This window comes from Antedon bifida, chromosome 4, assembly GCF_963402885.1.
Source record: "Antedon bifida chromosome 4, ecAntBifi1.1, whole genome shotgun sequence".
In the NCBI taxonomy this organism is placed as follows: Eukaryota; Metazoa; Echinodermata; class Crinoidea; order Comatulida; family Antedonidae; genus Antedon; species Antedon bifida.
In genome coordinates this window covers 19,612,041-19,626,962 of record NC_136229.1, presented here as the reverse complement: position 1 = coordinate 19,626,962, position 14,922 = coordinate 19,612,041, and the positions used below count along the sequence as shown (strand labels likewise).

Sequence of the window (14,922 nt, the reverse complement as noted above, 5' to 3'; positions counted from 1 at the left end):
AAAAATAGTCTAAATATCCAGTCGTATACGACTCAAACTAAAAATTGCTGAAAATGGGCTGTATGGTACTGGCGAGCGAGTCTATCAACAATATCTCAACGTTGAGTGCGTTGGACACATGTTTTATTATTGATAAAATAAAAAAAATAATTGCAAATATTTGATAAAATAATGGGTAAAAAGCGACCGTATGTAGGTCTAGACGAGGTATGTGTTGTTTACTATGTTCATCGTTCATATAATTAGGTATATTTATGTTTTATTTTTTATATTATCATAAAATATAAAGCTGTTCTAGGCTAGGCCTGTCACTGACAGCTGGTGGTGGATAAACGTTTCGTCTGCCTTGTATCGAGACTCGGCTGTGGTGTGTAGGTGTGCTTTACTGATCTGACATGATAGGCCTAGGAATATCAGCCTAGATAGATAGCACGGTGGTATGATTTTTGTTTTTCAAATCAGTGGTTTGATACAAAAAAAGGTGTTTTATTCCACTTTCTTGATTTTCACAAAATAATATGAATTAATAAATACTATTACTAAATATAAATTTAATTAAAAAAATATTAAATTGGGGAAAAACAAGGCCAACAGCCATAAAAAAATGAACTTTCAAAAAGTAATGTACTTTAAAACTTTTCTGTACATCAAAATAGTTCAAAAAGTACAAAAAAGCGATAAAACGCATAGTGATACCGGACCGACAGACAGACCGACCGACATAGTGAACTATTGAGTCGCGTCCACGCGACTAAAAACCTTATTTTATTTTAAGGCTAAGCTACATTAATATGTTTTCTATTTAGGGAAGTGTGACTTTTCCAGTACGATTAACCATGTCATTTGTTATTTTCGTTGATCATGCATCCGTGTAGAATTTTATATTTATTGAAACATATACTGTAGTTGGCTGGTCGATCTCTATTGGAAACAATAACTGACTATCCTTTAAAGTGTATAGTAGTGCCTCTAAAACACTTTTACATGCAAGTTAGCTGTGCTGATAGTCTCATTCTTCAATAAGTTATTGTAAATCAAATGTCTCACTAGGGTTTGCCCAAGACCAAATCTATCAAAAAAGAAATTATTGAACCGCCAAAAAAGAAGAAAACCAAGGAGAAAAACAAACCCAGTACTTACAAACAAGGAATTAAGATTGAACCTGTCGAAACTGTTGTGCAACAGGTTACAGTGGAAGAAACAGAAAAGCAGAAGAAGAAAAAAATGAACATTGATAGAATACAAAAGAGTATGGTAAGAATGTATCTTTCGTGCAGTATGAGCGAACAATTTGAATACATCCATTTAATTGTGCATGTAATTTGAAATACTGTAGTGCAAGGTGTTTTTCAATATTAATTAATAATAGATAAAAAACATAAATGCAATAATAAATATGTACCATGATTCTTTTCAAGCTAACGCAAACAAATTTTGGTTCCAATCGTGCGTAATATATTTAAAATTGAAATTCTATATTTTTATTTTATTTCAACCACATCCAACAGTGTAAAATCGCCATTGATAGGATGCCTAACATTTAATACCACATACAATGCATGAACCCCTACTTGTTGTACATTAAACCTAAAGTATTTTAAAGCAATTGTATCAATTCATAATAATTTCTTATTTTTCTTATTCTTTATTTTGTATTGATTAATCTGATTTTGCCTTATTCAATCAACATTTTTTTATCTGAATTTTTAAAGCAAAGACCAAAAATGTTCTTAAATCAGAGTGACCAGACAGCAGTGAATATTAGTGACATTCAAGACTTGATCCAGTTTTCATGCCTAGGATTAGTATCAAGTGTACAACCAACGTAAGTACCAGGCGCGGATTTAGGCAGGGGCTAAACAGGCTTTAGCACCCCCACCACCACCAACCTAAAATTTAACAGCCATGTCTTTAAAATAAAATATAAATTACTATTTTTATATTTCTGCAACCCCGACAGATTGTTTTTTTCATTTATGAAATATTTAGCCCTCCCCCCTAATCTATAATGCTGGATCCGCCCTTGAGTACAGTAACCACAGGTTAGCAGATTTCAATAGCCCACATGGCAATTTGCTAGTGCCGGGCATCGCACTACTTTGGAAGAATGTACTGTATTTGAGTAAATTTTAAATATTTTAGAAATAATTTGTTTATTCAATGTAATTTCTTTTAGCTGGTGTAAACTGTTACGAGTAGGCAAGTTGCATAAGGTTGCGGTCGTGATAGTTGGTGGAGTTAATGAGAAATGGTATCGACAGTGTTCCCACCTTTTCACAAACATTCAGCAATTATTTAATGTTGTAAGTAGATAATGGTTTATCCTTGTGTATAAACTACTTTATATACCTGAGGCAGTATGGATTTTGTCAAAGCCTAGCTAGGATTTTTACAGGAGGGTTTGTTTTTCCACAAAATTGGCAACATTTGTTATCACATCTACAGCTAGTCTCTATTTTGAAAAGGGCACTTTAGGAAAAATGTGCGTTTGTTCGAACCCTCAATACAGTTAATATTTATATCTTTCTTTATTTTAGTCTGTGAAAGTGAAGCCAGTTTCAACTAAATCTGTCATACATAATCTACTGTTTTTAAAATGGACCCGATCAAGGTTAAAAAAGGAGGTGTATATTTCCCGTAAGAATTTCTTATATTTTTTTATATAACTTTTTTACTTAATTTTTTAATTTCTTTTTCAGTTACTGCTATTGTTGCCTTGAGAAAGACAAATTTCTAATTATTATATCTTGAAAATAAAGTTATCTTGAATGTCAATAATCAATTGAAATATCGTGAGTCATAGTTCCTGAGTGAATTTGTTTGTATGGAACGGAAAAAAGTCACATGTGTTTACATTGATTTTTATCACATCCTTATTTCACAAAGATTACCACTGATAATGGACAAGCATTATCTTGATTTTGATAAAAGACTGAAGCTCTGTCTACACTATCAAACTTTATGTGATGTGCCCATATATGTCATGACATGATGATGTCATATCACTACCATATTTGGGTATATCACTACCATATTTGGGCACATCACATTTTTTTTGTCGAACTAGTTTTTGAGACAGAGCTAAAATCTCTACCGTGTTATATTTGAATTGTTTGTTATTGTTGTATATGTAGGTTTACTAGAGAAGGAACCAGACATACCTGAACAGGAAGAAGGTGGGTTTAATTATTATTTTATTATACAACTGTAGCCTGATATAGGGTCAGCTAAGGGCACTGTCACAACACGGATTTGTTTTTAAACTTGCTCAGTTTCATGTTCATTTTATTTATTTATTTGTAATTAGTTGGTTAACTAAAATGGCTCAAATTTTAGATTCAAACAAATTTTTTTTTTCACATAGACAGTTCAAGTGACGATGACAATGAAGATGAAGAGTGTAAATTAATGAGAGGTGACCTTGTTTTAACCGAGGGTCAAATGCGTTGGCATGGTTACCCTCTACCTGACGTGTCACCAGATTTCATGCAAACAAACCATGTGGATGTAGTTGGTGAGGATAGTCCACTGATAGCCATTGATTGCGAGATGGTAAGCATCTAAAGCTCTATCTACATTATCAAGCTTTATGTGACAAAAAAATGTGCCCATATATGGACATGATGATGTCATATCACTACCATATTTAAACATATCACTACCATATTTGTGCACATCACACTTTTTTTGTATTACTACCATATTTAAGCATATCTCTACCATATTTGAGCACATCACACTAGTTTGATATTGTAGACAGACCTTAGATTCTGAGTTGTTTTAGGCTTAATACTGTAGGATTGGAATTGGAAGATGGTTTGATATTTTATTGTAATAGCTATCTTGTGTTATCTCTCTAGTGTTTGACACGCAATGGACAAGAGTTAACTAGAGTTTCTGTTGTGAATGAGAAACATGAAGTTCTGTATGACACGCTTGTGAAACCCTATAATAAAATTATACACTACAATACACAGTAAGTACTGTACAGAGTGCAAAATGCCTAAAGGTCCTTTCACACCTGTTCCGGTCTGGCGGCGAAAAATCCAATCGAACATCAATGTTTAGTTTTCACGCGGCTACGCACATGTCGATTGGCGCATAACCGCCTGGAGCATCGTGAAAACGAAACATTAATGTTCGATTCGTCGGAACGGTGCCATAGCAGGTCTGAAAAACCCTTTAATCCATTCATTTTTTTCTTTAGTATGTATTATCAAAAATGTGAAATAAATATCTTGTTTAAATTCTCAGGTTCAGTGGAATAACAGAACGTTTACTTAACCCTGTTACAATAAGATTGGCAGACGTTCAGAAAAAGTTGCTGAGTATCATACCAACCAATGCCATCTTAGTGGGACAGTCACTCAATGGAGATCTGAAGGCATTAAAGGTGCAGTCATATTTTTTTCTGAGAATATGGTAAAAAATCCAATGGTAATGGCCATACCCGACCCCACATTCACCAATGAAGTGTATTAAATGGCATAGTATAACCATGGAGCAATAATGGTGGTATACTGTAACCAAACTTCCTCATAAGATTGAATTGTATTGTCCAAATAAAAGGAGAAAACACAATGCTTTCTATTAAACAAAAAAAAATCATTATATAGAGGCTAGGTAGAGGGTAAATGTGATGATGCAGGGCTGTACGCAGGATTTTATTTGGGTGGGTGCAGATTAATATATTTTGGATCATTTTCATAATACAATGTATAATACACTACAGATTTATTTTAAAACCCTATAAAATGTGGACCTTTTGCAATTTGGGGGGTGGGGGTGGGAGGGTGCGTACGCACCTGTCGCTCCCCCCTGCGTACGGCCCTGTGATGTAGAATTTAACCCAGACACAAATTTATGTTATTCTAAGTATCGGTATTTTTGCTTGTCTTTCTTTATAGATGTATCACCCACACTGTATTGATACAAGTTCTCTGTTCACAACATATAAAGTTGGACTTAAAGCGCTTACCAAATTCTACCTCAAGTAAGTCTTAACCTGCTTATTATTGTTATACTTGCCTTTCAAATGTTGAAAGATGTATTGCCCCCATAAGACATGAAGATTAATAAAAAAGAAGACTTTGAATAGGCCATTTTCAGTTTTAATAAGTTAATTACTTCTGAAAGATGTTTAAAAACCCATTGACTTCAATTTTGATTCAATTTTTGCTCAAAGTGAAAAATACTATATGATATTCAAATGGCATATTGAACTAACAAAATTTAAAAAATTATTTTTTCAGGGGGATAATGTATCTTTAAAGTAGTCGAATATCATCTTTTTGTGTGATTTTATATTTCTGCATTTTTAATTGTTAATCTATACTGAAATTTGTTATTAATAACAGTTAATGTATAATCTACAAATATTTTATTGAATTCAATTATAGGTCCATGATTAAAGTATTCATACTTTGTCACAAAAAGATCATCAATTAAAATAATACCAAAGCATCAAATAATTTTTAGGACCATTTTATTGATTTTATTCATCAGTACTGTACTTCTACTGTATGTATGGATAACTAGTTGAGAGCAGGAACTGATCAAACCATGTGCCATTTTTGATTTACTTTGTCTTTATGAAAATTCATAATCATTGACTAGTGTCATGGTGTGTCATGTATTTTATCTTCAGGAAAGACATACAATGCGGAAACGATGGCCACAATTCCATTGAAGATGCAACAGCATCAATGGACCTTGCTTTACTTAAACTTAGGAAAGGTAGCAATCTAAGGAACTATCAGAGTGGACGGAAGAATGAACTGCCAGTGGAAAGGTAAAGATGTCATCATCATCATTGTCATAAAATTGCTATGTTTTTTATGTATTGCTATTCCGCGGGGTCGCTCTTAAATATTTCCATACGGGGAGGTGCCGCATTTACGGGGTATCTTTTTGAGGATTTGGTAGCACAAGTGCGAGAAATGAAATTAGTAGTTTAAATCCCTGGCCCGTCCCATTTCACAATATATCGCACAAGTTTAGCAGGGATTTTAGCAATCCTGGATGCTAAGCCCATCGCTAGAGGGGTTCTACCTTGAAACTAGTCACCATTGTTATTGCAAACCCTTTAGTGGGAACCACTACAAATATTGCGCCCTCTCTGACGTTTTTCCTGTCTTTGTAGTTTAAGTCCACAGTATTTTTCAGTAATATGAGCAAAATATATCTATATATCATTTCAATTAATAAAATATGACATACTTTTTTAGTATATTTCAGAGAATAGCAGCAGGTAAACAAAAGTCTACAGTATTAGATGTTCCTGGCAACCTCAAGAAATTTTACAAAGACTCGGTAGATTGTATAACAGTAATGACAGATTCAGAGGTAAGAAAAACATTGTAAAAAAGCATTCAAGTGGAAAAGACTTCTGGACATGCTATATTAGTACTGAAATGAAAGTTGATTGATGATAATAATTACTACATTTCTATAGCGCCCCTTTAGATGAATAATCATGCTCAAAGGGACTTTACATAGCACATTATTACCTCGGTCATTTTCTGGATCAAATACGTATGGAAACATACTCCCATAATAATGCAGCTAGTAACCAGAGCAAAGTTGTGTCTTGATCTAACCGGTACCCATTTATACACCTGGGTGGAGAGGGCAAATGTATGTGTCTTGCCTATACAAGCAATGCGGCGATAGTTGGATTGGAATTACGATCACACGCCCTCATTGATAGAAATTTGTTTGTTAATGCAGACAAAGAAGAAAATGAAGAAAGCTTTGAATGGAGACAGTTCTCTTGTTTGTGGTCACCTACATTCCTTTAAGACACTGATGGATGGAATATCGCATGAACAGGATGTCATTGAGGTAAGGGCAATATTCTATATATAGAATCCCTCATCCAATCAGTGCCAGTATTATCCGATTTCCATGGCAATTGAGAGTAATCATGTCATAGCACCAACCGTAACTGATAAGATTTGTATTATATTATTACTGTACTAATAACATTACTGTACTTATTAGGAAGCAAACAGTATTATACATGGGTTGAAAATGAAACAATTTTTCACCTTCATATGCACCACTAATTTCAAATCAACATTGATTGTTCTATTTCGATAAAAACTTGATTGTTACAGATAGGAACCAGAATATTTTTTTAAAGAGTTGAATCAATTTCTTCTAATACAACAGTAATTATTTATTTCAGTCAACGCTGGGTAAAATAGATGAACGTGTTGGTGAAATCTATGCCGCAATGCCTAACAACAGCCTTTGTATCGTTGTATTTGCGTCATCAACACAGGACATCGACATGGATGTCAATACGTCTGAGAGTGAACTGTACAGTAGATGTTTCGCTGGAATTAAATACGAGAAAGACGAACAGGAAACCACATGAGACGTCATGAAAGTTGTACAGAGAAATATACTAAACAAAACCAAAAATGTCTATGCATAGTACAAAAATAAAACAGACAAATTTATTGTTTCTGCCTCAAAATAAAATATTTATTATACGAGTACTTTCGACCATAGGTCATCATCAGGTACTGATAGAATATTGGTAAAAGACGAATACATATAGAACAAGGGTACACTAGAAAACAAAGGAGTCTATTATGGGCTATATGGGCGTAACAATGAACAAGCAAATAACAAATAGACAAAAGCATTGACAAACAAAAGGTATTACATAATAATAACTCATGTCAATCAGATAGACAAGATAGAACTCAATTCCTAAATGATTTAAAAGATACATTAAGTCCATTGGGTTTATTTTATTTTGAGGCAGAAACAAGAAATTTATTTTTATACATGATCCTGCCTACGCAGCACCTATTTCTTTCCTGATATTTATGCATAGTACAGTTGTATATGTACTAAATTAGTTTCCAAATGGCCAAGCTAAGGTTGCAGGAAAGTAGTCAGCATGTAGTCTGGATGAGTTCCGTCAGGCTAGGCCTCTGATCAAACAGGAGTTCCTCCATTCTCCTCTACACTCTGCATCAGTTTCTTGATTTCCCTGGATCCAGTCTGATGTCAGTTCACCAGTTTTTTGGAAACTTATTCATTTTGAGAAATAAACTGGTTTAGACACAATTTCTAACATGTACTGTATTCTACTTTCTTTGTTGTTTTTATATCATACTGTAGTGTGAACAATTTTGTTCCAAAAAAGCTTTCAAATTACTTTACACAAATTCCATGTTGTATCCTGGTTCTAAACCATGTTATTTACTTCATATATTCTACACCTATCATGTTTTGTTGAACTTGTTCATAAACCAACAGCATGTACCGTATGTAGAGAGATTTTTCTGGTAAATCCATTGTACACAGGAGATATAAACACTGCTAGATTGTCCACAACATGGCTGCCATTATGAGCCACTCGGATATATGCTAAATTTAAGGTTTACATTACTGGTGAAGGCCACAAACCATCTATTAAATACGCATACTTGTATGAGATACTCCATTGTAGACGGGTGAATTTACATCTGTCCATTCACACAATAAAAAATGAAAACTGTAGTCTATTATCACATAAACAATAATTTATTGCATTTTTAAATCTAAAAACTGTACAATATTAACTAACATGTCCACTGCAATGGAATATTACTGATAGAAATATTACAAAGAATGGAGCTTAGATTTGTTTTTAAGGATTGTATTGTAAATCAATTTAATATACAAGTTCATTCACTGTTTCAACTAACCAAGAGGAGTTGGACCTCTGAAATGTAATATGGATGCAAGCCTAGAAATCTAAAATCTACCATGTAGATCTTGTGCTTGATACTACTGTACTGTATATTACTAATAATTTATAAACCAAGGAAAATCCAACCTCTATATACAAAAGATAGTAAAAATGACAAATCTTATTACTTGAATCAATTTGGATAAATAAAGAATACTTGACATTTGAGATCCTCCAAAGTAATTATACTTTTCTTCAGGGATTATATGTGATACATCATATGTTATTGTATCACAGAATTTACCTACAGTATGGAACTGTACAAATCATAGATACACTACAGAGAATTGGCTAGGCTATCACAATTGATTGGTTAAGCATGGTACAGTACAGAGAATTGGCTAGGCTATCACAATTGATTGGTTAAGCATGGTACATGTATTTAATATGCTTGGTCTGTTTTACTCTTCTGTAAAATGTTCAACCAATATTTCTTTGGCCTTGTAAAATGTAACAAATTCACTTTGGGAATATGAAGTCAACATATTTCAAGGTGTGCATTTACATACTATTTCCTACGTTCAGACACAGCTGCTATAATAACTAGTTCAACTTAATCCACCATGTGCACAAATGGGCTACAGATGCATGTAGTATGGTAGAACATTGTATATTAGTATTATGTTGTGTATCAGATAATCTGGGTGGATACATACACCAATCTTAATCTAGCATACAGTGCATATCCACAATCGTCACCAACTTACTTATACCTGTTTACAGTGTAGGTACCATAAATAATTAGGTACATTCATTTGTTTCCAAACTACTACCCCTCTTTTGGGACACCCCCTATTGAGGGGACACCTTTAAGTTTGTTGGGTCGAAAAAATGTCCCTTTGATAGGTGTTCTATTGTAAGTAACATTTGTGATATTAATTTGTAAATACCAGACTGACCTTTTTATATCTAAAAGTCTTCACTTTATAACTTACTGTTAAACTAACATTACTTTTAGGACCTCTATTTTTAACTGTTATGAAACCAACAGCTTCATGTAAAGTGTAGAGAATTCATAATAATGGAAGTCAGGCCATATTTCTATTATACTACATGGACAATATAACCTCTATTAAGGCCCAATTGAGACCCAAAAAATTGTCCCCTTAACAGGAGTGTCTCAAAGGAGGGGTTCCACTGTATACCAATAGTATACACTTACACCCACTGCAAATAAAAATATATAATCATCATATTGTTTAGTATACAGTATTAGTATTTTGATATTAAAACTAGTGCACCTATTTATTTTAACTTTTCTGCATAAACTTCAGCCATTTGTTCCTGTAACAAATACCTACACTCTTCATGTACATAAAATACCATTTAAATTTCCCACTGCAACTGAACCGTAATAAAAATGTCCAGTTTTAACATCAGTAAAATCTTTTAAAAGAAACTGTTTTTTTGTTAAATTATTTTATATAATATATACATAACATATTAGTAGAATAATATAGATTAGATAAGGATAAGAATTTTTTTAGTAAAATAAAAACTAACGCTAATAAAATATTCATGCTGTACAAAGACGTTACTTTCTTCTCCGAGGTACACATAATTTTCGTTAGGCCTGTTGGGTTACAGTAGGCTTCACATATTTTGCGTTTGGACATCTGCATTGTCTAGGACTTCAATTCTGTAATCTTCAATTGTTTGAGGTAGGCAAAACTAATCTATTCCAGGTTCAGCTAAAGATTAGATTAAGTGCTTTATCTCAAATGCAGAATAGAAGAGTACTGTTGAAATTAGGATAGTGTGCGTTACAGGCCATTTGATTCTTGGTAGTCCTAATCCTAGCTTACAAGTGTCCTTTCCACATCTTTCCATTTTATGTTTTAACCTCAGTACAGTTGCCATCCCCTTTTTACAGAACCACATCCCTGTCTACAAAAATATTGTATGCATCCACAAACTACAGACCTTTGTTTTAGATGAGCCTAACTGATAATAAACAAAGTTTTCGGAATAAGAGTTGATATTTGTGTGCATTTCCACACTAGTAAAAATTCACTTAAAATTACAGTATTCGCTAGCAAGTTTCACCAGCCTATGTTCAACATTTGACATACTGAAATATACTTGCATCACAAAACCAGGCGTCCAGCGCCACATCAACCATCACAGGCTCTAGTCAACTTTGCCTGCACAAATTGTCTGGTGTGATTTCTTAAATGGCGAGTATATTTTCGACGTTTAGGCATATTCTGTATTGTTAGAGTTTCTGGAGAGTTGACCGTAAAATACTTATGAAAAAGTATTTATCTTCTCGTCAAATTTGCATATGTTAACTACAGTACTTAAGCATGGAGGCACTCCCAAGTATTCCATTCAACAAGTCACTGTCCAGAGGACAATGGATGAATCTGATTAGAGGTAAAGCAATTTGCGGACGATGTTGAAGAGGCGCCCTCAGAGGATGCAGACGAAGAAGACGCAGCTTGCACGGACGGAGATTGCACTGCTGACGAACCATTTTGTCCTCGTATTCTTGATATAATGTTCACATTTGGCAAGTTCATGTTCGGTAAGTTTACACTTGGAAGGCTCGGAAGCCAGCTTCGCCGATTCGTGAAAAAGTTTCTTGTGTGTCTGGCTACAGCCTGTGGAAATGTGCATGGTTGGATCCTAGCTAGGTAAGAGCCAAACTGCTTCATATAATCTGTTCAAAGTGCTAAGGAAAATATTGATTACATTGTGTGTAAATACATTGTGTTGAGGCCATAGGCTATGTCAAAGGTCACATATTAAGTTATGACACCACTATCATCCATCACTACAAATCAAAAAGATTAGTATTGTCGGGCCTAACCTTTGCATACCAGTACTGTACATACAACTCAGACAAAGGCTATCCAGTATTGGGACAGCCCATAGTGTGTCCAAATATTGGGAGGGCGCATAGTGTGTCCAGATTGCACAATGGTGTATAGTATTGGGACAGCCCAGTGGTGTCCAGTATTGGAACAGTCCATAGTGTGTCCAGATATTGGAACATTCCATAGTGTGTCAAGATATTGGAACAGTCCATAGTGTGTCCAGTATTGGAACAGCCCAATGGTGTCCAGTAATGGAACAGCCCAATGGTGTCCAGTATTGAAACAGTCCAAGGGTGTCCAGTATTGGAACAGCACAATGGTGTCCAGTATTGGAACAGTCCATAGTGTGTCTAGATATTGCAACAGCCCAATGGTGTCCAGTATTAAGACAGCCCAATGGTGTCCAGTATTGAGACAGCCCAATGGTGTCCAGTATTGAGACAGCCCAATGGTGTCCAGTATTAAGACAACCCAATGGTGTCCAGTATTGGAACAGCCCAATGGTGTCCAGTAATGGAACAGCCCAATGGTGTCCAATATTGGAACAGCCCAATGGTGTCCAGTATTGGAACAGCCCAATGGTGTCCAGTATTGAGACAGCCCAATGGTGTCCAATATTGAGACAGCCCAATGGTGTCCAGTATTGGAACAGCCTGTTCAGTAACTGTACTATCCGTTTATTTACCATTTATTACCATAATCTAAATAATAAAACTTAATTACAAGAAATATATGAATTAAAGGATATATAAAACTCCATGGTGGCTGTCCTCCATTAATATACAACACATATGAAAATCCATCTTTCGCCAATCCTTTAATGGCATAGTAATTGGGAAGATACTCATGCCGTCGAAAGTTGTGACGCTCATAGAAACGAATCGCTGTTGTATTTGATGCAAGCACATGTAGGTACGTGGCCTTTACAGTTGAGCGCTCACTCGTACTAAGATGCGAGAGTAGGTTAGTAAGCAACGCAGAAGCTGCATTTGAAAAAAAAAAAGTGTACTTAAATTGGTTTCTTTTGATACAATTAAAATATATTTCATTTTTAAGAGTAATTGGCTCCAAATAAAAATGAATTGTAAGTTGCTGGTCATAACTTTAGAAGTTCTAGTATTTAAGCTATCAGAAATTCTGATTATACAGTGGGATTATTCTATTTCCAATACCTATTCCTCTTCGTCTGTATTCTTTAACGACACCAAGACTCAGTATATATGTCACTTGAGTAGAACTGGGAAAGGTAGCCGACAGGATATTAATGTCCTAAAAGATAAAATATTATATATTGTTACACCATTAATTCACATTATAAATGTTGTCAAAACAATGTGACTTTAAAATGAGTAGTGTTTGTTAAATGGGTCTGTAACTCGTGTTTTCAAATAGCTTATACAGTGGGGCTAGTAAAAAGCATTATTTTGGCAACGTATTCACCAATCACACTTAAAGATGTATTGTCCCCCAAAAACATGAAAAATAAAGATTATTTAAATAAGACTTTGAATAGGTTATTTTGTAGTTTTAATAAAGTTAATCACTTTTGTAGAAAAAAACCCCAAAAAATAATGTTTTCACTTATAAAATGACAAAATAAATTCCACCAAAAATCCATTGGCTGGTACCCAATTTGACTATTTTTTTGCTTTAAATTACAGTTTTTCAGGTAACTACATTTGTTTTCGATTCAATTTTTGTTCAAAGTGATAATTATTATGTGACATTAAAATGGCATATTTAACACAAGAGGGACAAGATTCAAGAAATTGTATTGGTCCACTTTAAAACAGAAATTTGGTTTGCTTGGCATAAAAGACAATAATACATCTATAATGGTAAGTGTTTCCCTTAGCCCAAGTGTGAATGGTGAATACGGCCACAGATTGATTGCTCAGTCAGTACACTTACTTCTCTGTGACATCTTGCTCTGGTCTTCACCTCGGCCACAATGAGACCAACAATCCTGTTCTCTAGAACAGCAGCTAGTGAAAAAAATCTTTTATCGCTTGTGATGTCTTTATACCAAGTGTCAGGATATCTATAAACGGAATCAATATAATTCAATGGTTAATTTATAACAATTTCAAAAGGCGAGAAATATAATATCAGAGGTAGATATTATGTAAGTTTTGATTTGCGACGACCCGATCTATGACATGTCAGTTCATTTTGCGCATGCAGGGATATTGGGAACGCGTTTCTTCGCTTCTCACCTCAACACAGGTTTCATAGTTTTTAGGTCCAGATGAAAGCGCCGAAGCTTCCTAATCGTAGTGCTGTATAGCAGGACATGATAAAAAAAAGAAACCCACTGCATGATTATGAGATTACGACCAGTAGAAACAAGTTACCAACACATTCCCATGGATAACCATTGACTTAAAATGAATTTGTCATAAAGCGAAGGTACAGCTTCAACTTACTCTACGGGAAACCACTCGGAACAAAGTTTCTTCACTTCATCTAAGTCATCGTGGGAAAGAAAGCGTAATTTTAATTCATGTTTAACCTCTGTCCTTCCGCGATAGTCTGTCTTAGTGCGTGTACACATGCAGATGACTTGTCAGAGTTCTTCACCCATTTATCGATACAGTCATCAAGCCTGTGGAAAATAGAATACTGTATTGTAGTTATTAAATATTTATTACTGTAATAAACCATTTGAAATTATCAATAACACAAACAAGAAAATCCTTGCGCAATTCGTTCAAATCATGCATAACATCATCTATTTGCCGTCAATCATTTGTTTATAATTTTATTCATGTATTTATTTAGCAAGTTTGTTTTAGATCTCTGTTGTTTTTTTGTTTTCTTTATATATTTGTATAGGCCTATTGTATGTAAAGTATATCAAATCTAAATCAACCAAGCTGTCCTACCTATCATTTGTACCTTGTTTTAAATGACTATAAATACTATCGTATTGTAAACCAGTCCTACTCTTCATGTACTGTATAACTAGCTAGGCCTAGCTCAAGGGTACAGTGGCATTAATTTCCTCCACACCACCACCTCAGACACCCAACCACTATTGCAGTAAGGCTATGCCTAGTAGTAGTAGGCCTAGAAATTATTTTTTAGTGTAGTGTAGTTAGCTGGCCTTTATTGTTTGTTTTGGACTGCTACCACACATTCTCTAGGCCTAGCTTGTGTATTGTCTTTACACATTATATACAATAATGAAAATAACTACACTTATGATCTTACTTGATAATTAATAAACTTGTTTAAAAAAATGTATGAATACAGCATTTAAACTTTAAAAAACCTAGGCCAGGTAGCCAACAAAAACATCAACGTATTCATTAAGAGACATCGACGACCGACCGCGGAGAGATAGAGGTT

The 14,922-nt window shown here is 34.4% G+C and overlaps 2 protein-coding genes across 2 annotated transcripts; one reads left to right on the top strand and one right to left on the bottom strand.

Moving 5' to 3' along the window:
• Nucleotides 1-77: 77 nt before the first annotated feature.
• On the top strand, nt 78-8,085 carry LOC144839526 (RNA exonuclease 5-like). The gene is made up of 14 exons (XM_078694931.1): nt 78-207; nt 1,051-1,254; nt 1,713-1,825; nt 2,177-2,303; nt 2,538-2,637; nt 3,135-3,176; nt 3,365-3,552; nt 3,861-3,976; nt 4,255-4,393; nt 4,908-4,993; nt 5,648-5,791; nt 6,228-6,345; nt 6,730-6,843; nt 7,190-8,085. Exons 1-14 carry the CDS (start codon nt 172-174, stop codon nt 7,379-7,381), a joined length of 1,719 nt encoding a protein of 572 aa, XP_078551057.1. The 5' UTR covers nt 78-171; the 3' UTR covers nt 7,382-8,085.
• A 436-nt stretch (nt 8,086-8,521) lies between these two features.
• On the bottom strand, nt 8,522-14,915 carry LOC144839535 (N-alpha-acetyltransferase 60-like). The gene is made up of 6 exons (XM_078694943.1): nt 14,785-14,915; nt 13,998-14,176; nt 13,483-13,612; nt 12,744-12,840; nt 12,320-12,554; nt 8,522-11,416 (listed from the first exon to the last, which is right to left on the bottom strand). The coding sequence occupies exons 2-6, from the start codon at nt 14,123-14,125 to the stop codon at nt 11,092-11,094; spliced, it is 915 nt and encodes a 304-aa protein (XP_078551069.1). The 5' UTR covers nt 14,126-14,176; nt 14,785-14,915; the 3' UTR covers nt 8,522-11,091.
• Nucleotides 14,916-14,922: the final 7 nt, after the last annotated feature.